Source organism: Saccopteryx leptura, chromosome 1 (genome assembly GCF_036850995.1).
Source record: "Saccopteryx leptura isolate mSacLep1 chromosome 1, mSacLep1_pri_phased_curated, whole genome shotgun sequence".
Lineage (NCBI taxonomy): Eukaryota > Metazoa > Chordata > Mammalia > Chiroptera > Emballonuridae > Saccopteryx > Saccopteryx leptura.
The window spans coordinates 248488149-248513963 of NC_089503.1; the positions used below are offsets into that span (position 1 = coordinate 248488149).

Consider the following 25815-nt stretch of genomic DNA (forward strand, 5'->3'; position numbering starts at 1 on the left):
GTGCGCATGCCTGGGTCGCTCCAAGTGACGCCATTGTACGCGCGTTACGTAACAGAGGCGGAGCCTGCGTGGGGGTGGAGTCCCCGGTCCCTTTTACTACTGGACCCTTCTGTGGGGGGGAGTGTTGGAAATGTTCAGTGATTCTTGAAGGAGCTCACAAATTGGCCTTCCGCGGACAGCAATCGGCCCACAGAAGTGTTTTGTTTTCCTGCTGGGGTTTTTTTAAAAAAGTGTTCCAGGTGGCGGGACCAGCTAGTGCAAAGTCCCTGAGGTAGGACTGCGCCTGGCGTGTAGGAGAAACAGCGAGCTCTGCGTGGCTGGAACAGAGTGAGCGAGGGCGAGAGAGGGAAGAGGTAAGTAAGGGCAGGATGGATCGTGCAGGACCTTGTGGACTGCAGGGTGGACTTGAGCTTTTACTCCGAAGGAAATGGATCTACTATCAGACAAGGAGGGCAGAATCAAGTCACTATTAGTGACAGTTCCCATTCTGTCCTGTTGTGCCTCACCTACAGCTCTCCCTGTTTCTGGAAGAAGCTTGATGCAGCACAGGGACCTCAGGACGCTGTACTAAGCTTGCCAGGTTCAAATCCCAGCCCATCCACTAACCAGCTGGGACGTTTGTTGTTTCATTTCTCTTTGCCTCCATCTCCTAATCAGAAAATTGGACTGTTAAAAAGACTTCTTTTAGGCCCTGGCCGGTTGGCTCAGCGGTAGAGCGTCGGCCTGGCGTGCAGGAGTTCCGGGTTCGATTCCCGGCCAGGGCACACAGGAGAAGCGCCCATCTGCTTCTCCACCCCAACCCCTCTCCTTCCTCTCTGTCTCTCCCCCTCCCGCAGCCGAGGCTCCATTGGAGCAAAGATGGCCGGGGCGCTGGGGATGGCTCTGTGGCCTCTGCCTCAAGCGCTAGAATGGCTCTGGATGCAACAGAGCGACGCCTCAGAGGGGCAGAACATCGCCCCCTGGTGGGCATGCCGGGTGGATCCCGGTCGGGCGCATGTGGGAGTCTGTCTCACTGCCTCCCCGTTTCCAGCTTCGGAAAAATGAAAAAAAAAAAACACAAAACTTCTTTTAGAAGGTAAACTTAATAAACAACAATCAATAAATCTTAACGACTACTGTTCTTTTTACTTTATTTTTGTTATTTGCCCTGAATTACGTGGACACAGTGCCAAATGGGAACAACCAATCCCTTTGGTTCCCTTGCATTTCACTGCTAAACTCGATAAGAGCTTTCCCTGGGGAGGGACGTGACACAGGGATTGTACTCCATGCGAAACAGATGAGGAAACTGAGGACCTAGGAGTAGAAGGATTTACCTGAGGCCGAAGTAGGCTCGGAACTAGCTTTCACCCGACCGAGGAGAAAATGGAAGTGAGCGCGGGTGGTGGTGGTGGTGGTGGGGGGGGGGGGGTGTTTGTCTTCCATCTCTGGCCTCGGCTGCCCTCTGTAGGTCAATATGGGAATAAAACTGGAATTGGGAGACTTCTTGCCCAGACACCCTTACCCACCTCCAGGAACAGAGCTCATCTCTTCTTCCGGAGGTGCCTGTCCCATGGTCGTCTGAGGTTCTACCAGTAGTCTCTGCCTGTTGTCCCACAGGCATGCACGACCAGTCTGGAGAGACAATTGGACAAGTGGGGAAACTGAGGCCCACAGCAAGGAACCTCAGGAATATGGCCTCCCCTCTCTGGGCCTCAGCCTCTAAGGATAGATTTCTTATGTCTCCCTGGCTCTGCCCTGAGATGGCCTGCCCGCTCTGTGTAGGGCCAGCCATTAATAACCATGGTATTAATATTAGCAACATAATAGTAATTGCTTATTATTTATTATATTATTTTAACAGTATATTTTTTCACCAGTAGCTAAACTATTATTGAGCACTTACTGTGTGCCCTTTTCATGCATTAAGTAACTTATTCTCTCTCTGACATTGCATGGAAGGAACAGGAATTCATCCCATCTCCACCTAAGTCCACAGGCTGCAGTGGTCCCTTGCCCAGGGACTACCACACCTTCCTGAGCCAGAGACCAGTGCATCAGCCTCCCCTCCTGCCTCTCCCCCCACAGCTTCCTTCTCACTTTCCAATTCTCTCCAGTCAGTCTCCTCTCCCACCCTGCCTTCCAGGCCTCAATGTCTTCTCATCCTGACCCCAACAACCCAGCCAACCACAGCTCTTTCTAAAATGCATCTGACCATGGCCTTTCCCTGCTCCCAAACCTTCCATGGTTCTCTAGTATCCCACCCCTGGACCATGGCCCCCAAGTTCCTGCATGACCCAGTTTTGCTGCCTTCCCCAGCTTCATCCCTTGTTACTTTCTCACTCTCTAAACTCAAGCACCACGTTTATGCCAGACTTTCCATGAGCCAGTCTTACCTCTTAGTCTTTGCATTCGCTCTTCCCTCTTCTAGGAAGTCTGATCCCAGCTCCCAGTCACTTTGCTAATTACATTTACACTTTAGTTCTCACCTTTTTCTCTGGAAGCTTCTCTGATGGTCCCCTGTTCAGGGTAGGTCTAGCACCCCTAATAGACTCTGCAGCTGCCTGAGTGTCCCCCATCACTGTTCTGGTCATTCTGGAATCTACCTGGCCACACCTATCTTCCCCACTGGACTGTGAGCCCAGAGAGGGTCGATTTTGGTCTACCTCAGTTGCTCTGTGTTCCTGGCACCCAGTACAGGGCCTGGCACACAGTAGGTGTTCAATGAACACTTCCTGAGTGAATATATCTTACCATGGCTGGGGAAACAGAAACACAGACGGGGGGACCTGCTCTAGGGATCCCACCTTCACTGAGGCCAGCTGGGGCTGAGGCCTTTCCAGGTGTCACCCTGGAGAAGGTAGGGACATTGAGGAAGGTGACCCTGAACCAAGCCTGGGTCATTCTCCAAATCAAGAAGGAGACAGTAGTCCCTGGGCAAGGGACCACTGCAGCCTGTGGACTTAGGTGGAGATAGGATGAATTCCTGTTCCTTCCATGCAATGTCAGAGAGAGAATAAGTTACTTAATGCATGAAAAGGGCACATAGTAAGTGCTCAATAATAGTTTAGCTACTGGTGAAAAAATACTGACCTGTGGTGGCGCAATAGATTAAGCGTCGACCTGGAAATGCTGAGGTCGCCAGTTCGAAACCCTGGGTTTGCCTGGTCAAGGCACATATGGGAGTTGATGCATCCTGCTCCTCCTTCCTTCTCTCCCTCTCTCTCTCTCCTCTCTAAAATGAATAAATAAAAATTAAAAAAAAATTTTTTTTAAAAAGACAGAAGCGGCCCTAGGCAGGTGGAGAGACTGAGGCACCAGATGGGGGTGAGTCAGGGCCTGCGGAAGGCAGCTGGCACTCCACTCAGTCACTAGCTCTTTCTGCCTGTCTTTTATTCTTCATGTTTATGTCTCAAATTTTTTTTCTCTTTGTATTTCATCTGTGTGTCCCTTTGACTCTTTTCTATATTTCTCTACATTTCTTTTTCCCTTCATGTTTGTCTCATCTGTTTTCATATTTCTCTTTCTCTCTGTGTGTCTCTTTCGGCATCTCTCTTTCTGTTTCTGCATCTATCTCTCTGTTCCTCCTCCCTGATCCCTCTCCTCCATCTCCCCTTGCCCTCTCTCAGTCACTTCTGACCCTCTCTGGCAGGCCAGATGGGGTTGGCATCACTGAGGCAGGTGTGGCTGGGCTTGGTGCCCACTGCTGCCAGGGCTGCTCCGGATTTGTGGCTGCACCTTCTTTATCTGGAGCTGCAGCTGCTCTTTATCTTCTGACTTCAGGACACGAGACCAGGATTAGGGCAGCCTGGGGCCAAGGACATGAAACAGCAGGGCAGGCGGACAACCAAGAGCCGGATGCCAGGGTTTATGTGCTGCGGGACAGCTGAACCTCAGCAGCTGGGGCTGCTGTGTGTGTGTGTGTGTGTGGGGGTGATGGTGTGTACACATTTACAGCTGTGATTGCTGAGCATGAATGAATTCGGGAGGTGTCTGCATGTGTGTCTATGAGCATGTTTACGTGTCTCTGAGTTGTGATGGTGTATGCACATTTGTGGCTTTTGCATATGTGTGTTTGTGTGTGTGATGGTATATGCATATTTGCAGCTGTTACTGCTAAGTACGAGTGACTTTGGGGTGTGCCTGTTGTATGTCTCTGTGTGTGTACAGTGTGTACACATTTGTGGCTTTTGGGGGGAGGATCTGAGCCTCTGTGAGCCTAGGAAGCTCCTCACTCCAGCCCTGCCCTGCCATTGCCCACACAGTCTGAGGCCCTGTCCCCACTTGGCTCCCTACAGCCACCATGATGGCTTTCCCACCTTGCTGACCTGGAATCTGTGACCTGAGGCTGTAAATGGCCCTGTGAGGACAGCCACTATTCCTGCTTTTCCCATCCTTGCCTGGAACCAGTCAACTTCCTACTGCCCACAGGCCTCAAAGGCCTCATCCTGGCTGAGGCCAGCCAGCTCCTCCTCTGGCCCCTGGGGCCCTTGCTCTGACCCAAGCTGGGTGTGTGTGTCCAGCTGTCACCTGTCCCATCAGTACACTGAGACCTTTCTCCCCACACAGCATCATCTAGCTCCGGGCTAGAGCCCTGAAGCCTGGTTTTGGAGAGCCTCTTGGGGAGTGGTACTACACACCATGGAGGGCCAGTGCTGGGCACAAACAGAAATGAGAGCCATTTCACAGATGGAGAAACTGAGGCCCAGCTAGCTAGGTCACTAGCACTTTGGGGTATGGGGCAATTCTTAGTGTGTGAGAATAGCCAACACTCCAGCTGGGGACAGCTGGAAGGGCAGAGGGCACAGAAGGTACCAGGCCACTACCACCCCCATACAGCTGGTCCCTGGGGGTCCTGAGGTGCAGTCCTGGGCCTGGACCCACTCCTGACACTAAGATGGAAACTTTTCTACTAGCCAAGTTCAAGTCTTGGCCTGTGGCTGCCAGCCTCCCACAACCTCCGCCTGGGTCTCCACCCTTGAACAGAACACTCCCCTTGGGAGCAGTGACTGGCCAGGGAAGGCAGGGAGCCAGTCCCAGGGGGCTGGGGAGGAGAGTGGCTGAGGGCAGTGACAGAATGTTCTAGAGTCATCCAAACCTAGGTTTGAGCCTCTTCCTTACCATGTGACCTTGGGCTAGCATCTTGACCTCTCTGAGTTTTGAGTTTCAAAACTGCCAAGTGGGCACAATGCAGACTGAGGAGGGGGAGGCATTGCCTGGAGCTACCTGGGGGAATCATCTCAGGAAGCTGTGAAGAAGCAGAACTAATTCCTGAGCACAGGCAGGTGAAGGTGCCTGGGTTCCAGCTACCCCTCCCTGCACTGCCCCACCCCTGCCTCAGCCTTGACCATGGGGCCTGCAAGCTTAAATCAGCCATACCCTCACTAAGCCTCAGTTTCCACACATCTGTGCCCTAAGAAGGCCACAGTTCTGACCCTTGGGCTACACTTTTAGAGTAGGATATTCAAGGCTTGGTTCCACCCATTCTGCCTCACAAGGGCCCCAGTGTGGGACAAGGAAGCTTTAAAAATGCCAAGCGGTGGCGCAGTGGATGGAGCGCCAGACTGGGATGCTGAGGACCCGGGTTCGAGACCCCAAGGTCACCAGCTTGAGCATGGGCTCATCTGGTTTGAGCAAAGCTCACCAGCTTGGACCCGAGGTCTCTGGCTCAAGCAGGGGTTTACTCAGTCTGCTGAAGGCCCACGGTCAAGGCACATATGAGAAAGCAATCAATGAACAGCTAGGGTGTCGCAACGAAAAACTGATGATTGATGCTTCTCATCTCTCTCTGTTCCTGTCTGTCTGTCCCTGTTTATCCCTCTCTCTGACTCTCTCTCTGTCTCTGTAAATAAATAAATAAATAAATAAATAAACAAATAAATAAAACAAAATAAATGCCTCCAAGTGTTTTATAAATAAATAAAGCATTGTAAATGCTTTTTTAAAAAAACAAAGAAAAAGGGGTGAAAAAGTGTATGGGTTGGTGATAGAGAGTGGCTGGGATGCTGGGTTGTGTGAGGTGGCAAACTGGTGTGTGAAGGTATACCTCATGTACCCACGTGGGGCTGGCTTTGAGGAGGACCAGTTCTCTGGGGGTCTGAATGCAATGGGGTGTACTCCATATGTGTTTGTATCTTTTTTTTTTTTTTTGCAGAGACAGAGACAAAGTCAAAGAGAGGGATAGATAGGGACAGACAGACAGGAATAGAGAGAGATGAGAAGCATCAATCATCAGTTTTTTGTTGCCACACCTTTGTTGTTCATTGATTGCTTTCTCATATGTACCTTGACTGTGGGCCTTCAGCGGGCTGAGTAACGCCTTGCTCAAGCCAGTGACCTTGGGCTCAAGCTGGTGAGCCTTGCTCAAACCAGATGAGCCCGCGCTCAAGCTGGTGACCTCAGGGTCTCGAACCTGGGTCCTCGGCATCCCAGTCCGACGCTCTATCCACTGTGCCACCACCTGGTCAGGCAGTGTGTGTATCTATGAGTGTGATACACAAGCCCGTGTGGAAGGAGGGCCTAGATACTGGTGTCCCCACCTCTTATCTTTTGTCCCACCTACCTCAGAGGAAGAACCAAGTCTTTCAAGTCACTGTTGCCAGGACAACCATTTTATGAGCATCCACATGGTGGGCACATGTGCGTGTCCTGCTCCCCATGTGCTTGCAAGCCCCCTCCCCCAAGGCCCCCAACCGCAAGGGGGAGGGGGACACAGACAGTGTGGGCTGAGCAGGAGGAGGCCATAGGGCAGCTGGTGATGGCTTAATGTGGCTGGGGAGTTGGGGGGGTTCCTGGCAGGGCTTCATGTGTGTAGGGAAGCTGTACTTCCCAGACTAGCCCAGTGCGTGTGTGTGCACACGCTGTAGAGTCTCCATGATTCCTCTGTGTGTGTGGCTGTGGGGTAGGCAACGTGTGCTCAGGATGGTGTGTGAGTGTCATGGCTTTTTATGTGAGCTCTGTGTGTGCTAGCGGGTGTACTGGCACCAGGCAGCATGGGAGTATGTAACAGTGTGTGTGAGCATGTGCATCAGCAACCCTACTCTGCCCCCTACAGCTGCTCTGAAGGCCAGTGATGATGAAAAGTGTATGAATGTCATGTGGGTCTGTGACTATGGGGAAGTGAGTGTGTGTGTGTGTGTGTGTGTGTGTGTGTGTGTGTGTGTGTGTGTTGCAGCAGTGTTAGCTTTGTGTCTGTGTGCGTGTGTCCAGATGGGAGTGAAGTGAGAATACCTGTATGAATGTGAGCATCAGCTCATGTCCACGTGGGAGTATGTAGATGGTTGTGACCACTGTGTGTGGAAGAATGGTGCTTAAGTGAGAACAGGCATGGCAGTGGGTGTGACCCTGCCCGGAACAAAGGTTTGGGGAATCTTTGTGTGAATGGCCAATGGAGTCACGCCCTTCCTTCCTGAGGGTGTGGGTGTCTTTGGGACTGAGCATTTGGCAACACCAATAATGAAGGACACTTGGACATTGCTCACCACACGCGTGGCACAGGTCCTTTCTACAACGCTGTGAGCATCTGCTAATAATACAGATGGAGAAACTGAGGTACGGAGAGGAGAGGTACTGGCTCAAAACCACACAGTGCACAGGCCCCTGTCCTTTCCCTCCTGGACTGGAACAAGGCAGCCAGGGTTCCACCACTACCCTGACCAACACACTCTCATGCCCCCCAAATCACATTCTCACCTACATCCCTGCTTGCATGTGCGCACGCGCTGTGCACACATTCAGCCGTCCCAAACTTGTATAAGCTCGAGTACAACGGAGTGAGTCTGCTCTAGTGTCCCCCATCACCTTGTACACTGGGCAGTAGCGCAAGTTGTATGGGCCTCAGGGGTATGTGTGTGTTGGGGGTGGGAAGTGGGGTTCTACGAGAGCCCAATGCTCATAACCTTGAGCTGCTGTTATCAGAGGAATGCAGGCAACCTGGCCAGAGTGAGAAGGCTCCAAGAAATCAGGCGGCGGGCATGGGAAACCTGAGCACCAGGTTCCAAGAACACAGGCTCAGGCCAAGACAGCGCAGGGAGAAGCCAGAGTGCTAGGGACCGAAGGCGGGGCTGCAGGGCGGTGTTTCTCGGTAAATAGGCCGGGGTGAGGCGGGGCCACCACGGTTCCAGCTCCACCCACCCCGCCCCTCCATCCAGTCCCTCTAGTCAGCTGGGGCCGGCAGGGGGCGCTTTGGGAACGCAGAGCCGTCGGGGACGGGACCCGGTGGGTTTGGGCTCGCTGGCTTTTGGGGAGCAGCGCTGGATCTTGGTGCCCAGGAGGGCGCCGTCCCGAGCCATGGGTGGGACCACCCCGCAGGGCTCTAAGACCGGATTGGAGGGAACTGCCACTTGATGGGGGCTCTGTGGCTCTGTCTGTCTTAGGGGCATCACTTGCTGTCTTAGGGAAAAACTTTGAATTTCAGTTCTCTTTCTACAATGGCTTTCTCAGGAGAGGCTTCTTTAACTTTCTAGAAGAAGGCCTGGGGCAGGACCACAATCCTCACTGGGGTGGGATGGGGGAAGTACTGTGACTCTTAATTGTCCCGAGAGGTATGTGGGGAATAGTCTGGGAGCCTCGGATTTATCAATGGTGTGGGGCCATTTGCAGCGAGGTGGGGAAATAGCTAATTGAAAGGGGTGCTGCTCTGAAGGTTCCCTTCAGGAGCTTCCTTGGTGAGAGGACTCCTTGGGACCTTGCTTTCCGAAGGGAACCAGGCAGGACCCGGGGGTCTGACAGTAAGGCCAGATCCTCAAGTGTAGTGATGGGGAGGGGTGCTGAGAACCGTGGGCACTGGCGTCGGGGCGCTGTGGCTCTTATCTCAGGAGAGACACTTGAGGAAGGGGTGTTTTGGGACCCGCGTTCCCACAGAAGCGGTGCCGGGTTCCTCGGGACCCGGGAAGATCGCCGTCTAGGAGGGCTCTGTGGCCCTGGCTCTCCTACCACCTGTGCTTCTCTGGCCCCATCGGGCGGGGGCGGGGCGACAGCGGCTCAAGTCCCGGGAAACCCGAGCCACCGCCCTTGGCCCCGCCCCCAGCCCCGCCTCCGGCCCCTCGCCGGCCGAGCGGTCCGTGGCGGAGGCGGCGGGAGAGCGCGCCTTGAAGCGGCTCCGAGCGCCCGGGCCCCTCGCTCTGCTGTCCAGGAGCCCCACGCCGCGCACCAAATCCGCCCGCGCCGTCCGTGTGCTCCCCGCGTCCTCCGAGCCGCAGGCCGTCCAGGGCACTCATCAGCCCCCGCGCGACCAGGATGGCCGCAACCCGCGGCTGAGCGAGACCGGAGGTGGGGGGCCCATGGGCCGGCCCGCGCCGCGCCCCCACCGCGGCCGCCCCCTTCGGCCCGGGCCCCCCCAGGCGCCACGGGCCCAGGCGGCCCGAATGGCGGTCGCGGCGGCGGCGGCAGGGGCAGGGGCTGGGGCCGGCGCGGGCAGCAGTCGCGGCCGCCACTGACGGGTAGTCGGGAGCCCCAGCAGGTAAGCAAGGGCAAGTTGGGGCCCACAGGGGACCCGAGTTGAGGGGAGAACCAGTCCAGTGTACGGGGGTCTGTAGGGCTCCTAGAGACTCGAGGTAAACCAGTAGCTTCCCTCCGGGAGCCGAGAACCCGCGTATATATGAGGATGGGGTCAAGGGACAACAGGTCCGCGTGTGGCAGAGGGGTGGGAAGGGAAGGGCGATCTTAAGTTCTTCTCCAAGTCAGGATCTGGTGCAGGCTGAGGTGGGGGTGACCCTGTCCGACGGAGCGGGCACACCTTTGCCTTCTCCGACCTCCGTGTGTGCGTCTGAAGGAAAGTGGGAGCGGAGGCAGCCGGAATCCCCACCCCAGCCTTTAGGACACCTTATGCCTTTTGGTCTACAAGGGGCTGTGGCGGGCTTTCGGATCTCGCGGACCCTGGGCTGGGGGCTGCCGTCGCGGCCCAGCTGCATGCAGAAGTAAACATCTGTCAGTGGCGCGTTCCAGCCGCGTTCCCTGCGCGCCGCCGCCGCCGGGGACACGGTGTCCTCCCTACGGGCCCGGCTCTCTTGGCTCCTGGAGCCGTTGTTCAGCCACAAGAGGGCGCGAAAACCCTTCTTTGGCCGGGGGTCCTTAAGGGCAAAAACCGGATTTGAAGAAGAGGGGGCTGTGCCTCGTTTTCTTGCTTTTAAAAAGAGGCATTATCTTGCTCAGGATAACCTCAGAATTCTTCCAAGAGAAACAGTTTGGTGGTTAGGATTCATCAGACCAGGGGGCTGCAGACGGTGGGCAGGTTTGGGATGGGACTGGAGGGAAAATGGCCACTCGCAGGGGTTGCTGTCACCCCTGTCCCCTTCCCAGGAAGCAACAGGATATATTGTGGTGCCACTGGCCTTGCTTAGTGGGTCTGTGGTTACCTGCAAGGCTGGGCTACCAATCCAGATCTGGGGAGCATGGCCAGGGGCCTGGAAGGGGCAAGGAAGCTGGACCCTTGATTTTCCTCACCCGGCTTGCCCACCCTGCCCTCTCCCTGACTAACATCCTTCTGTGTTCCATGACATTCTTTGTCTGTCTTCAAGTGCCCCAGGCTGAGGAAGCCCCAATAGGGTGTGACTTGGTCTAGGCGGATGTCAGTGGAGGGAAGACTCCCAGCTTTGCCAGCTTTTCCCCACCCTCAGCCCCATGCCTTGTGGCCCTTTGAACACCCCTCCCAACTCCCTTTATCCCTGGACTCCTGAGGATGGGGATTTCAAAGCCACTCCTGGCCCTTCCAACCTGTCCTCAGCAAGTGGCAAAAAGCTGGGTACAGGGAAGAAAACCAAACAGCCCCTCTCTGCAGGGGGTGCAGTGTCTGAAATTCCACCATCTATGCTTGTCCCTCAAGTTTCAGGCCTCAGTTTTCAGGGAGGGAGCAGAGGACATAGGACATAAAAAGTCTAGGGTGGGAGAAGGAATCAAACAGTTTGTATCCAGGCACAAAGACACAATCAAGAGATTGTTTCAACAAATGTTTGTTGGACAGCAATGGTATGGCTAACTGTTTGGTTTCAAGGATCCTGAGCCCAGTCCTTCAAGGGCAACAGACTTAGAACAAGGGCGGAGCCTGGAATGGGGAACAAAGGCTCTATCTTATGGAAGGGCAGTCAGGGAAGACTTCCTAAAGGAGGAATATTGGAGCTGGGACTGTGAAGGATGGATAGGATGTTGTTTTTTGTTTTTTAAGTGAGAGGAGGGGAGATAAAGAGACTCCCGCATGCACCCTGACTGGGATCCACCCAGTTCCTGCCATCTGGAGCTGATGCTCGAATCAACCAAGCTATTCTCAGTGCCTGAGGCCGACACTCAGACCAATTGAGCTATTCTCAGTGCCTGGGCTGATGCTCAAACCAATTGAGCTACTGGCTGCAAAAGGGGAAGAGAAAGAGAACGGGCAGAGGGAGGGGAAGAGAAATAGACAGTCACTTCTTACGTGTGCCCTGACCAGGGATTGAACCCAAGACATCTGCACACCAGGCCAACATTCTATCCACTGAGCCAACCGGCAAAGACCAAGTAGGAGTTTTCTAAGTGGGAAAACATCGGTCATTACAAGTGATGGGAACTACATAGGCAAAGATCTAGAGGCAGGAAAAAATAGACTGGCTGGTTGTGGCAAATCCTCAGTGCCAGGGTGAATGTGAGGAGAAACTGTTCTGAAAGGTTAGCAGAAGGAACACAGGGCTGGGGCATTAAAAGGCAGGTTACTGGAGGTGAGGACTAGAAATACAGAAGAGAGTAATGGGTCTTTAATGCATATGGTGTTGGTGGGCCTGGCCATCTTTGCTGAGGAGCTATGGGATTCCTCTGAAGATGTGTGTTTCTTGGTCTCCCAAGGTGAGGCAGAGAGGTCCGGGGCAGGAAGCAATTAGAGACGGGCTCCTGCTGACAACAGGTGGATCTCACTTGTCATTTGGGGAAAGTGAGGCCCAGAGAGAGGTCACCATTCATGCCTAAATAGCTCAGTGTTTTGGGGACCTGAGGCAACACTTGAACTTGGGGAAAAGTTATTTAGGTACTGTAGTTTCCAGGAAACTAGTGTTAGAGTTTGAGCTGTGCCTCGGTTCTGTGCCTCAGTTTCCCTTTCTGTCCATTGACGAGCATTCTGTGATGTTCTGAGTACTCTCAGAAGACCCACATCCTTCATGTCACCCACTGGGCCCCACGCCAGCTGCTCAGCTGTGTCCTGTGCCAGGCCTCATTAGGCTGATCCTGTTATCCTACCCCAGGGAGCCCCCTCCTGCCAACCCCAGACGCCTGTGGGACCAGCTCCAGACCGGCCTGGTGTGGTCAAGGTGGGAATTTTACAGGCCAGCTGCAGCAGGCTAGGCTAGATATGGTGGGTCCGTGGGTTCGAAAAGCTGTAACCCTGAGCCAAAGACACACTGTCATATACACATTCACACTCCCTAGCTCAGCCTTCCTGAGAAGGCAGAAGTGGATGCAGGAAGAGGTCTCCAGGCACTGGTGGAAAATGGAGGACTGATCCTGCAGGCAGGTCACAGGGCCCCTGTGACTTCTCCCACCTCAACTCCCTGCACTGTCCTTGGTTCTGTCCCTCCAGTCATACTGGACACCTTGAACAGGCACAGTCCTGCCTCCAAGCCTTTGCCCCTGCAGTTTCCTCCACCTGGAACACTCTCCCCATATCTTCGCTTGGTCCTAGCTCAATTGCTGCCTCTTCTTTTTTTTTTATTTAAATTTTTATTTATTCATTTTAGAGGAGAGAGAGAGAGAATGGGGGGAGGAGCAGGAAGCATCCACTCCCATATGTGCCTTGACCAGGCAAGCCCAGGGTTTCGAACTGGCGACCTCAGCATTTCCAGGTCGACGCTTTATCCACTGGGCCACCACAGGTCAGGCAGCTGACTTTTCTGAGAAGCACTTCTTGACCACTCAACCTTAAAGCAACCCCCAGTCATTGCCTCACCTCATTTAATTTTTTGTTGTTGCATAGTCAACATCTAAATTACCATATTTATTTCCTATTTATTATTCATTGCTCTGATTGACCGTGAGTTGTCAGGGTGAGGCCCTGGCTGGCCTTGGTCATCCTGAATTCCCTGCCTGGCCAGGCACACAGTAGGGGCTTAGTAAGTGTTTGCTAAGTTAATGTGTTAGGGGCAGAGCCCAGCCTGGAAGTCTGGGCTTTCTGCCATCTGGCCCTTTGTTTACTTGCTAGTTCTGCTCTGCTGTGTGTCTTTAAGGAAAACACTTACTTTCCTGAAGCTCAGGCCCACTTTTTCCTAAACAGCAGAGACTATCAAATCCTCCTCATGTCTCCTCTCTCCCCAGCATTACACCTGTTGCCTAAGAGTCCAAGGGTTGTAGAGGCATTGAGAGAACAAGTCTGGAGTCAGACCCAGGTTCAACTGCAGCTCATCTACTTATTTGAACAAGTCACTCTACCTCTCCAAGCCTCAGTTTCCCTGTGTGGAAAATGGGGCTAATAATAACATCTTTTCCAGAGACTGTGGAAAGAATTAAATATGGAAATCCCTTAGTACAGTGCTTGGCACTAAATAAATGGAATAGCCAACATTGCTGGTGTTAATGTCATTGTTGTTGGAGAGGCCATATGGTACAGTGGTTGAAAATGTGGAGTAGGGAGTGTTGGGGCTGGGGCTTTGAGGGATGAGTAGGAGTTTGCCCAATTACTTGAGTTCAGATTCCAGGTTGGCCACTTACATTCTGTTTGACCCTAAGCAAGTCACTTCACTTCTTTGAACCTCAGTTTTCCCATCTACAAAATGAGAATAAAATAGTCCATACCTCGCTATGTGTCATTACATGCAAAGTACCTATAGCAGTAACATTGTTTGCTAGGATTACTATGAGCTATTATTATTATCATCACAAAGCAACCAGTGCATCCTCCCCAGAAGTCACTCTCACTGTCTGTCCACCCCTCAGCTGCACTTTGACAAAGACAAACCCAGAGCCCCTTAAGACAAGCTCAGGGGCTGACACTTGATTCTCAGAGTGGCAGGAAGCCAGGGATGGTGCAAGCATGTGGGCAGCAGGCAACTCCTGGTTTGGAGGAAGAAGAGAGGCTACAGCCCCACCGTTGGCCAGGCCTGGAAGGGTTTGCTGGGGTTGTCTGTGACTGTGCCCTCCATGAGGCTGTCCCATAGGCTGGCCTTCAGCCTCTGCAGACGAAGCATCGGAACCAGCTGTGCTAGCCAGATGTTCCTGGTTTATCCCCAGATGTGTGTCGCCAGCTCAAGATTGCCCTGGGCTCCCCGTTCCAACCATGGGGTGGGGCTGGGCCCTGGGGCCCTCTGAGGGAAGGGACACATTTTTGTGGGCTGAAGAATTTGTTTCTTGTTTTATAGAACTATTGAGTCTTGCCTTAAGAGAAGCTCAAGTCCTACCCATCATGGGGCCTCAGTTGCCCCATCATTGGCTTCCCAGGGAACTCCCAGAGGCCATCTGGGGAAAAGGAGACAAGCAGGGCTATCCTAGGAATAGGCCCAGCTACCAGCTCTGGAGCTGTCAGCACTACTGATGGGGGAAACAGAGGCACAGGCATGCAAACAAGAGTGTCCAAGGGCCGGGCCAAGCTGTTGCTGTCAGCAGGGTCTACAGAACTTCACTGAGTTAAATATATGGCCCTCCAAATGAGGGAGGGTGTCTGGGGCAGTCCATTGTACAGCTAGGGAAACAGAGAAACAGGAGGAGCACATGTTACCCAGTCAGGAAGAGGCAGAGCAGGAATCTAAACTCAACTGTCTGGAGTCCACGTGCTGCATTGTTCGCAGACACTTGCCCTTCTTCGAGTGTGCAGGCCACCCCCATGTCTGCCCATAGAGCCTCAGTCTGGCTCGCCCAGCCTGTGGGTGGTAATGACAGTCCAACTAGCCACCCCATGAAGCTCTCCCAGGTCCTTCTTGGCATTCCCATGGTGCTGGGTGGCCCCCTTTGGACACTTTCTAAAGATGAGGAAACCAAGTCACAGGAAGGCGAGGGATGTGGCCGGGAGTGAGGTGGAAAGGAAAGAGAAGGATGCACGTGGAAGGAGGCACCAAAAGCATAGAGATGAGGGAGCTGCAGCTGGCTCCTGCCTCTATGAACAGAATTATTATTTCTTTTATTTTGAGAGTACATTTATTAAAGCTGGGACAGTGAAACAAAGAAGGGACTAGAATAGAAGAAGCAACAGGAGAATGACTACGTGGGCTGCTTTTCGCTCTCTAGAAGTGTTATGGAAAAGAAAGGAGCCTACACTGGGAAGTCAGAGAAAAGGGAACCTTGGAGAGAGGTTCAGGGGTTAGCCCAGGATGAGCTACCACTGCCCATTGATTGCTCCCTGGTTGCAAGTCTTGTGGGGACCCGTATAATTAGGAGATGCATGCCTGCCTGTGGGGAAAGAAGAGGGAATGGGGAAGGGAAAGACATGGGCATGCTCTGGGAGGGAGAGCATATCCAGAATTAGACTGCCCCTCCAGAAGCCCGTACTCCAGAAAAGACAGACACGGACATAGACACTATGCTTCAGGGCTGGGCAAGAGGGAAGGATCTGTGGCCAGGGTCCAAGATGGGGAGCGGGGAAGGCTTCCTGGAGGAGGGGCTTTAGCAGCTAGGGCTTTGAAGGATGAGTAGGAGTTTGCCTAATGGTGACAGGTCCCAATTCCAGGCCTCCCCCACACTAGAGGAATGAGTAGATTGAGGGAGGTGTCACTTTCCATCCTTCCTGTCCCTGGGAACAAGCATGAAGCAGGTACCTCCCTGAGGCCAGGAGCTCTGTAGGATAGAGGCTATTAAGCTATTAACCCTGGGAATAGGTATTCCTGGAAAATGTCCCTGGGAAGCTCTGTGGAGAGGTGGAGCCCAGGGTGTTGTCTGGACACCAGGATAATGAGCAGCATTTCTTGGCATCAACAAGGAAGCTGCCGGAAACACCCATACACTCTCACCTTGACTGCTCCTTGGATGATTGGAAGGAACTACCTAGTTGTGTGACTTTGGGCTACGCATCACCTCTCTCTGAGCCTGATTCCCCTCCCTGCCCACCCAGCCCCTGGGGACTCTGTGGCCTCCAGCTAGAGGTGGAGATCTAGCTTTAGTTCTTCTTGTTGCAGTTCAGACTGGCCTGACCCACAAGAAGAAAGGGTGCTCAACTCCACTGATGGTGAGGACTCTCTAGGGTCTGGACATTGTCTGAGGGCTGGAAAGGGAACAGGCTAGTCCCTGTCTGAGCAGTGTGGGCAGCACCTGAGATGCCAGCAGGTGTGGACCTGGCCCAGGTATACCAGTGGTCAGGGCGGTTCTCCCCTGGGTCATTCTGCTTCCTCCACTTTCATATGCCTATCTCACAGCCCACTGTGTTTGTGCTGGTCACTGTTCCCCTGGGACCTTTGCAGTCTGGGCCCAACATCACTGAGGCTGTGTTCATGTGTGTGCCCCTGTGTCTGTGAACATGTACCCGGAATGCAGAATCACACTACTGTGTGAGCATGGTAGTGTTCAAGTGTGATCATGTTCAAATGTAATGTAAAATGCCAAAGTGTGAAAGTGCATGAGTGTGAAACAGTAGCATGTGCACATGGTAGTGTGCAAGTGTCATAAAGCATGAGTCTAAAAATGACCAAGTAGGTGTGAAGCATTAGTCTGTGAGTGTTGTAATGCTCGAGTATGTGTGTGAGTAAACAGGAGTGTGTGATTGTGTTCAAATATATGTGAAATGTTTGAAGATTTAGGGCAAAAACATCCAAGTGTATGATAATGTTTGAGTAGGAGTGTGAAACCCTAGTGTATGTGTGTGATCATGTTTAAGTGTAAGTGTAAGAACTCCTAAATGTGTATGTCATAGTGTTCAAGTATTTGAATGTGAGGGTTTTATTGTATATAAAAATGTCCAAAGGGATGATTGTGTGAAAACACTGAGTGTGTAAATGGAATATGTTTGGAAGTGTATGAGTGGGATAGTTTGTGGAATTGTAAGAATGGGTGTGAATGAGTGTGAGCCTCAAAGTGCTGTGAGGCCCCCACCTGCCCAGGTCCACACCTCCATTACACAAGCAGACCTAGCCTCTCCCCTGTGCCCTCAGCCACACCCGCATCACCCCCTCCAAGTCAGGTCCGTGCCAGAGACAAACCAGTTGGGTGACCCCCTTACAGAAAGGCCCATTGTTAACCAATGCTTATCAGCTGACTTGCTGGGCCCCCTCTCTGACAGCCCACCTGCCTTCCTGTCCCCCATCAGAGCTCTGGGAGGGGGAATATAGCTTCAAGGCCACTGTTGGGGGACTCCTATGGCTAGGTCATCTCTTGGCTAGTGTCTCATCCACCTTTTCAGCCCCCTCTTAAGCCCCTAACAGAGACAGAGGACCACAGTCTGGTACTGTGCAGGGGACTTGTTCCAGCCTAACAGGGAATCTGAGGCACACTATTCCAAGACTTGGGTGTGAGAGGAAACAAGGTGTTAGGGTCAAGAGAAAGCATGCCCACCTGAGGTCTTGAGCTCTGGTGGGTTTCCCTGCTGTCTCCCCCTCCCAGGGGCGGAGGCCACCAGAGTTCTAATCTCAGTTCAGTGACCTTGGGTAAGTCATGTGACTACTCAAGGCCTAGTTTCTGCATCTGTTAAATGGGGATAAAGACTCTTGTGAGGTTGAAATGACTTAATATGTGCTGTTTGTAAAACAGAATCTGCTATAAAGTAGGTGCTCTTTAAGAATAAAGCGGGTGCCTGACCTGTGGTGGCACAGTGGATAGAGCATTGACCTGGAATGTTGAAGTTGCAGTTCAAAACCCTGGTCTTGCCTGGTCAAATCACATACAAGCAAGCAATGAACAACTAAAGTGAAGCAACTATGAGTTGATATTTCTTGCTCCACCCCACCCTCCCCTCTCTAAAATCAATAAATAAAATCTTTAAAAAAAAAGAATAAGGGGGGTGGACCTGACCCATAGTGGCACAGTGGACAGATTGTCCACCTGAAACCCTGAGGTCACTGGTTCAAAACCCTGAGGTCGCTGACTTGTGTGCAGGATCAAGTTGGTTCCAAGGTCTCCAGCCTGAGTCCAAAGGTTGCTGGCTTGAAAGCCTAGAGTCGCTGGCTTGAGCCCAAGGTCACTGACTTAAGTCCCCACGTCATGGCACGTATGAGAAGCAATCAATGCACAACTAAAGTGAAACAATCATAAGCTGATGCTACTCACTTTCTTTCCTCTCTCTTTAAAGAAAAAAATCAATTAAAAAATAAAGAATAGCCCTGGCTGGATAGTTTGGTTGGTTAGAGAATTGTCCTGAAGTGCAGAGGTTGCTGGTTTGATCCCCAGTCAGGTCACATAGAACAGATGTTCCTGTCTTTTCCCTGCTCTATCCCTTCTTCTAAGATCAATAAAATAAACATTAAAAAAAAATAGAGGGGGTGGGTTTTGGCACCAGACAAACAGGCTGACCTCTGCTTGCTGCATAACCTTGAGAAGGAAATATTCTCCCACAGCCCACAAGGTCCTACATAACCCGCCCTGTCACCTCCCCTCCCTCACTCTGCTCTAGCCAGGCTGGCGCCTCCCTGTTCTTTCAATAAGACAAGCCTCGTCCTGCCCCAGGGCCTTTGCAAGTGCTCTGCCCTCAGATATCCTGCTAGCTCAGGATTTGTTTATGTACCCCTATGTCTGGGAGCTCATTTTCTACCACCACCATGACCACCAACAGTAATAAAAATTGTGATTTCAAATAGTGGCAAATTGGCCTTGGGTGGGTTGCTCAATTGGTTAGAGCATCCTTCCAATTTGCCAAGGTTGTGGCTTCCATTCTTTAGGGCACATACAAGAATCAACCACTGAATGCATAAATAAGTGGAACAACAACAAAAAAACGTTTCTTTCACTCTCTCCCTTCTTATCTTTCTAAAATCAACAACAATAATAATAATGGCAAGTCCTCTGGGTAACTCCACAGCATTTGCTCTCAAGCACAGCCCAGCCCCTGTGACGTGAGTCTTGTTAAAGAACCTGCCTTCCAATCTCCGGTCCATTTCTAACCAATGTCCTTTGAATGAGCCCCTCCCAATCTGTTTTGTGCCTCAGTTTCCTCAGCTGTAAAATGGAGATAATAGTGCCTCTCTGGTGGGCTCAGCGCCGGGTCTGGTATAGACCAGTCTGATATACAGCAGGCACTTAACAAATGCCCCGTTACTGTCTGGTGGGTGTAGGTCGTGCGTACGACTGGAGGAGAGCACTGCGTAACCACGCCCGGCCGGAGCTACGCAAAGCACATGCAAATAAAATGCAAACAATACGCAAATAACTGTTTCGCCCCTGGGCGAGCAGCCTATTATCTGAGGTGCGCGCTTGGGGACGCCCGGCACCCCATGGCCAAACCCAGTCGCTGACCCGCGTCCAGCCTGGCTTTCAGCGCTCTGTGTAAATGTTTACACCGGGCCTGTCGCCAGGCCCCGCGCGGGCCGGCACCAGGCAGCCGGGTGGGGGAATGTAAACGCGGGCTAGGGGCTGCCAGGGAGTGGGGAGCAAGTCGGACACGGTTGGGGGTTGGGTGCACCAGGCTTATTAAACCTACTGTATGCACTAAGCACCAGGTAATGGGTATCCTAGTGGGGGACGCTTAGGACCTGGGGCGGGGGACAGTCAGGGAAGGCTTCTTGGTGGTGGTGGGGTTGGTCCAAGCTGAGACTGAGAGGGGAACGGGAGTCGAGAGGGAAAGGAGAGTGCTCTGGGTGGAAGGACCAGCTTGTGCGACATCTTGAAAATGGATCAAGAGCGGCTTTGGCTCATCACAGTCCCTTTCTGGGCATCAGTTTATCTGTCTGGAGAGTAAACCCAGGATCTGAAAGGGGCAGTAAATCACTCCCAAGGAAATCATATGTAGGGAACAAAATCTCAACCCCAGAATTCCTGCCTCGCAGACTGCCTTCTAAGCACCAGGGCTCCTGGCCACCCTTGTCCTACAGTGCCCCCTGCTGGGAAATGACTTTACTGTTCACTCTTTCCCTGAACTCACTGGGCTCCAGCCAACCCAGCCTCCTGGCTGGATTGGCCAAGCCTCGTTCAGCTTCAGTATATTTGCACTGGCTGTTCCCCTTGCCTGAGATGCCACTCTTTTCTGCTGAGCTGAATCCTATGTTCAAATCTCAACTTTTCTTAACTCTCAAGAAAGCACTCTGGGCCTGACCGGGCGGTGGCACAGTGGGTAGAGTGTCGGACTGGGATGTGGAGGACCTAGGTGTGAGACTCCGAGGTAGCCAGCTTGAGTGCGGGCTCATCTGGTTTGAGCAAAGCTCACCAGGTTGGACCCAAGGTCGCTGGCTTGAGCATGGGGTTACTCGGTCTGCTGTAGCCCCACAGTCAAGGCACATATGAGAAAGCAATCAATGAACAACTAAAGTGCCACAATGAAAAACTGATTGAGGCTTCTCATCTCTCTGCGTTCCTGTCTGTTTGTCCCTATCTATCCCTCTCTCTGACTCTATCTCTGTAAAAAAAGAAAGAAAGAAAGAAAGAAAGAAAGAAAGAAAGAAAGAAAGAAAGAAAGGAAGGAAAGGGAAGGAAGGAAGGAAAGGGAAGGAAGGAAGGAAAGGGAAGGAAGGAAGGAAGGAAGGAAGGAAGGAAAGGGAAGGAAGGAAGGAAAGGGAAGGAAGGAAGGAAGGAAGGAAGGGAGGGAGGGAGGGAGGGAGGGAGGGAGGGAGGGAGGGAGGGAGGGAGGGAGGGAGGGAGGAAGGAAGGAAGGAAGGAAGGAAGGAAGGAAGGAAGGAAGGAAGGAAGGAAGGAAGGAAGGAAGGAAGGAGAAAGAAAGAACTCTGAGATCCCCAGATGGGGCATACCCCTGGCACAGTACCCACCCCCTCCTTAGCAGCATTTTTCTCCTTTTATTTTTCCACAGTTAGAAGCGGAAGGCAGTCAGACAGACTCCCGTATGTGCGCGACCAGGATCCACCCGGCATACCCACCAGGGGGTGATGCTCTGCCCATCTGGGGCGTTGCTCTTTTGCTGCCTGAGCCATTCTAACACCTGAGGCAGAGGCCATGCAGCCATCCTCAGCGCCCGGGCCAACTTTGCTCCAGTGGAGCCTTGACTGTGGGAGGGGAAGAGAGAGACAGAGAAGAAGGAGAGGGGGAAGGGTGGAGCAGATGGGCGCTTCTCCTGTGTGCCCTGACCAGGAATCGAATCCGGGACTTCCAAACACCAGGCCGACGCTCTACTGCTGAGCCAACCGGCCAGGGTTGCATCTTCCTCTTTTTAAAAATGTATTTATTGATTTGAGAGAGAGAGAAAGAGACAGAAACATCAATCTGTTTCTGTATATGCCCTGACGGGATCGGACTGGCTACCTTTCTATATTGAAACAATGCTCGAACCAAACTATCCAGCCAGGGCCTTAGTAGCATTTTTCACAACCATATTTGGTGGTTCCTTCCTGAATCGTGCCTATTATTATTGATAATTAAGCAGCAGTGGTTCAAATTCAGGGGCTCCACTGTGTCCCCAGTACCTTGTGCCCATTTGTTGCCTGGCAGACTGAGGCCGTTTGGCTGACCGTCCCATGCCCGCAGGCCGAGGATGCAGCGCTGGAAGGCAGCGGCCTTGGCCTCGGTTCTCTGCAGCTCTGTGCTCTCCATCTGGATGTGTCGGAACGGCTTGCTCCTCAGCCACCACCTTGGACCCGCATTAGCCCCGCTCCGCCGACCACCTCGCACCCTGGACACCCGGATCACTCGCCTGGCCCAGTGTAAGCCCTTCCCCTGGTCTTGGGTCAGATACCCCGAACATAAGGGCGGCCATACTGGTGGAATTTCAGGCAGTGGAACCAGGCCACAGAGGCTTTTTAAAGATGGTGTGGAGGGAGGGTGCAAATCTCCCAGTGGCCTGGCAGGTTCCTGGGAACTGGGGTCTCTTGGTTCAGCTGTCACAAGGAATTAGGCTCTGTTCTTCAGGGACCAGGGGGCCAGATGGAGATTAGGCCGAGGAACTTAGCTGGGTGGCCCCCCACAGCACAGCAAGGGGAGGGGAAGGCTGGACCCATGGCCCCAGTGACCTACATGAGTTGATAAGGACCAGGAAGAGCGGAGACAGAGAAAGATTTGGAAACAGAAATCTAGACTCTGGCAGCATGGCCACCTGGTCCAACTCCCCCCATGCCCCTGGTGCCTGCCCTCTACAAGTTCTGCGTGGGTCCCAACTTTGTTTGTGTGCTCAAATGTCCACATGGTGTGCCGGTATGGGTGATTGGGGTGTAGGCATGAGTTGGGTGCATGCATGGCGACTGCAGGTGGGGGTTGTGTGCATGCCAGCCCTGCCAGACCACACAGTCCTTTCTTGTCTTCACAGTGGACAAGGGTGGCCTCCAGCACGGACTTCACTTCTGCCTGCATCACTTGCCTTTGTGGGCTGCAAAGTCCTTTCCAGGACACTGGGTCCCAGAGTCATGGTGGGGCCCCCAAAAGCTAGCATTCCAGGACCTGGGACCAAAGTACCAATGGTGGAATCCCCTAGGAAAGGTCTCCATCCATGGGTGGGTGCCTGCCAGTCCTGTATCTCGTCCCTGGGCCTAGCTGTACTGATCCCCCAAGGCCTAATGTTCTAGGCCCTGGGACTAATGCGCTGATGGTGGAATTTCAGACTTTGGGGAGGGAGGAGGGAGCATTCTCATCTCTTTGCATTCCAGACCCTGTGCACGTGGCCAGGCGTGCAGGAACAGATATACTAAAAGATTATTCACTGTTTATCTGAAATTCAAATTTAACTGGGCATCTGTATTTCATCTGGCAAATCCCCAAATAACTCTAGATGCACACCTTGGGGTGTGCACATTAAATGGTGAAATTTTAGGCCCCAGAAGTGAGCCAGGCTCAAACCTAACCTCAGAGCAAACCATGCTGGCTATCCCAGTCCTGCCCTGGGCTTCAAGAACTTGGAAAAGGCTGCTTAGTCTACCCCCACTTTCCACCCTCCCAGCCACAACCACAGCAGGGACTCTGCAAGCCAGACAGGGAAACTGGCACAGCAGGACCATCACCTGCCTGAAGTTGTACAAGGTGACTGGCAAGACTAGGTTAAGAACCTGGGCTAGTCCGCTTTCTGTGACCTCCAGTGGAAACAGACATCCCCAGGGTGACAGACACTCTCTCCCCCTCAGGCTTCCCAGTAAGCGACTTGTTTTGACCGCCAGGTGTGCTAGCCTTGGGGGAGGCTGAGAGCTAACCTCGGGATGACTGCAACCTGTCTGGCTGAGAGCCTCCTGCCAGCCATTCCAATGTCTGCTCTTCTCTCCCAGGGCTGCAGAGTACAACAGGTCCTCGAATAAAGTCATTTTCTTGAATATAGTTTTGTTATAATGATGAAATACCATAGGCATTTAACTCTTGCTTATATCATTTAGCCTTTGGTAAACTGGTTTCATTCTTTGTTGTTTTGCCGCAGAGATGTTAAATAAGGACTTACTATACCAGAGCAGGGCCAGTCTCTTGAGAAATAAATTTAGGCTATGGGACTCTGGGATTCTGTGACTCTGGGCACCTCCTAGCAGTTGTGGGAGAAGAGGACTGAACTTGGGCACTTGATGGAAGTAGGAAGAATGCTGTCTTGGTTTGTCTCTCTCACTGCCATCTGCTACTGGTGTGGCCTTGGCCAAGTCTCTGCCCCTTTGGGTGCCCAGTTTCCTTATGTATAGCATGAATGTGACCCTGACAATAGCTGCTGCCACCCCATGGGGTGGGATCCTCACATAGGTCTCACATGTAGGCCTCAGAGTGTTCTGAGAAGCTGAAACAACTTGGTTTGACTTCTAGATGGGGAAACTGAGTCCCACTGCATGGTAGAGCAGTAGGGACAGGGTGGGGTTGGTGAGCAGCCCAGGAACTCAGAGAAGATATGGGAACTTTGGATGGGGACCCGTGGGAGGCAGAAACTCACAGTGCTCAGCTAAAGGGTGAGGGGTTGGGGTGGGGGAAGCAGAGGTCCCCCCAATCTCAGTGTTGGTCTGACCAACACTGGTCAGAGAGGATGTGTCAGTGTCCTGGAGCAGCAGCATGGGGATCGGATCCAGTGTTCAGGGGGGTGCCCAGAGGGGCTGAGACCCAGATAAGCTCAGCTCAGGTGGGGCAGGCTGGAAAGTGGTCCAGGGCACTCAAAAAAGTTAGCCAGGCTCTGAGCATCTCAACATAGGGGCAGGGTCCAGAGTGAGGTATTGGTAACCTTGGAGGCTCAGAGTGGGGGTCTGGATATGCACCCCTCCAACACCACCCAGAGAAGGTGCATGGGCAAGAATTTGGGAGATACACTAGCGCACCAGTGTCCCAGCACAGTTCAGTTTTTGTACGCTGACAGCGAGGGTAGGGGGCTCCCTCCCGCCCACCAACTGACCCTCCACCCCCTTCTCTCTCTTTCCTCGCAGACCGTGCACTGCTGCAGGGCGTCCCGGACGCTGTGGAGCTGAGCGAGCTGACGCCCTGGGCCGAGCGGTTCCCGAGTTCGCGCCGTCGGGAGGGGTCCCGGCGGCGGCGGGCGCGCGCGCGGTCGGGAACGCGGCCGTGCGGGCTGCGCGAGCTCGAGGTGCGCGTGAGCGAGCTGGGCCTGGGCTACACGTCGGACGAGACGGTGTTGTTCCGCTACTGCGCAGGCGTATGTGAGGCGGCCGTGCGTGTCTATGACCTGGGCCTGCGGCGCCTGCGCCAGCGGCGGCGCGTGCGGCGGGAGAGGGTACGTGCGCAGCCGTGCTGCCGCCCGACGGCCTACGAGGACGAAGTGTCATTCCTGGACACGTACAGCCGCTATCACACGGTGCACGAGCTTTCGGCGCGCGAGTGCGCCTGCGTGTGACCCTACCTCACCCATCCGGGCCAGACTGCGGCCACTTCATCTGCCCCGAAGGTACCCAAGATCTTCTCCCGCAACAGACTGCCCGTGCGCAGAAGATGCTGTCGAGGCCTCGAGACTCTTGTGATAACTGTACAGAGATAAATAAAGTGTGGAAAATCGAGCCAGGGCTTGATTGTGCGCACCGGTGGTGTACACCTCTTGGAGGGGCAGGAGGATTGTGGGGAAGTGGTGACATCTCCATTGGGAAAAGGGGGATAGGTGCACGTATCACTGCAGGATGGTGGGGAGATCTTCTTTGTTTTGGAGGGTAAAGATTCAAAGAGAGTCCTGTTTCCGTGGTACAAGTGGGAGAATTAGGGCGATGTTGTCAGGGAAGGTCCTTTCCACCTCCCTGCAGGTCACTGTGCTCCTCCCTAGTGTGTCCCATCCCAGCAAGATGTTTCTGGGGAAGGAAGATGGAGTCACAATGTAGATAAGACTGAGGTCCCCATCCCCACCTCCACACAATGTGTGCTTTTGGGGAGGGAAGGGGGCGTCACTCTGTAGAAGCGGAGATGAGATCCTGGAGGGTCTGGGCCTCCCTCACCCGAAGGGCATCTTAACGCTGAAGCAGCCCTCAGAAGAGTGAACTCTAAGCCACTATCTCCTTTTCCTAGTTAAAAATACATGTGCGCTGCCTATCTCCCTGTGGGGATAGGTCTGGGGAGGGCGCCAGCTCCGTCCAGCCTAAAACCGGCGCCTGCCGGGGGCAGAGCAAGTCCCGAGGGATCTAGATTCTGGGCCATAAAAACCCTGGCCAGAGCTTGAGGGGGGATTTATGACGGGCCCCCGCGGAGGATGGAAAAAGCACTGTGCGGTGTTTAGATTTGCCCGCGGTGTCACCTTGATGCTTGGCAGGCCCAGGAAAGGCTCCGGGTGTTGAGTTTCCAGAGCACAGGGAGGGATCGGTGGGTCCCAGGGTCTGAAGAGGGGCGGGTGAAGGGGCGGGTGCTGCCAACTCGGGACTAGCACCCAAAAGACCAGAGCGTGGGGACCCTTTCCCTCCAACCCCTCAGACTGGGGGCTCCCAAGGGAACACC

General features: G+C 53.3%; 1 protein-coding gene across 4 annotated transcripts; it reads left to right on the plus strand.

The window, feature by feature from the left end:
• The first annotated feature begins 9012 nt into the window (after positions 1-9012).
• Positions 9013-24896, plus strand: NRTN (neurturin). 4 transcript variants are annotated; one of them, XM_066360999.1, is made up of 4 exons: positions 9013-9439; positions 16035-16084; positions 21472-21647; positions 24312-24896. In XM_066360999.1, the coding sequence occupies exons 3-4, from the start codon at positions 21479-21481 to the stop codon at positions 24734-24736; spliced, it is 594 nt and encodes a 197-aa protein (XP_066217096.1). In that variant the 5' UTR covers positions 9013-9439; positions 16035-16084; positions 21472-21478; the 3' UTR covers positions 24737-24896. The 4 variants fall into 4 exon arrangements, with proteins under 4 accessions (XP_066217096.1, XP_066217095.1, XP_066217094.1 ...); XM_066360998.1 differs by lacking the exon at positions 16035-16084 and having other exon boundaries at positions 21436-21647; XM_066360997.1 differs by lacking the exon at positions 16035-16084.
• Positions 24897-25815: the final 919 nt, after the last annotated feature.

What these genes read in the sequence shown, in the direction of transcription:
- NRTN (XM_066360999.1), top strand. Translation starts at nt 21,479, where the DNA reads ATGCAGCGCTGGAAGGCAGCGGCCTTGGCCTCGGTTCTCTGCAGCTCT. An exon ending in GATCACTCGCCTGGCCCAGT is followed by an intron (nt 21,648 to 24,311) that starts GTAAGCCCTTCC and finishes CTTTCCTCGCAG; the next exon opens with ACCGTGCACTGCTGCAGGGC.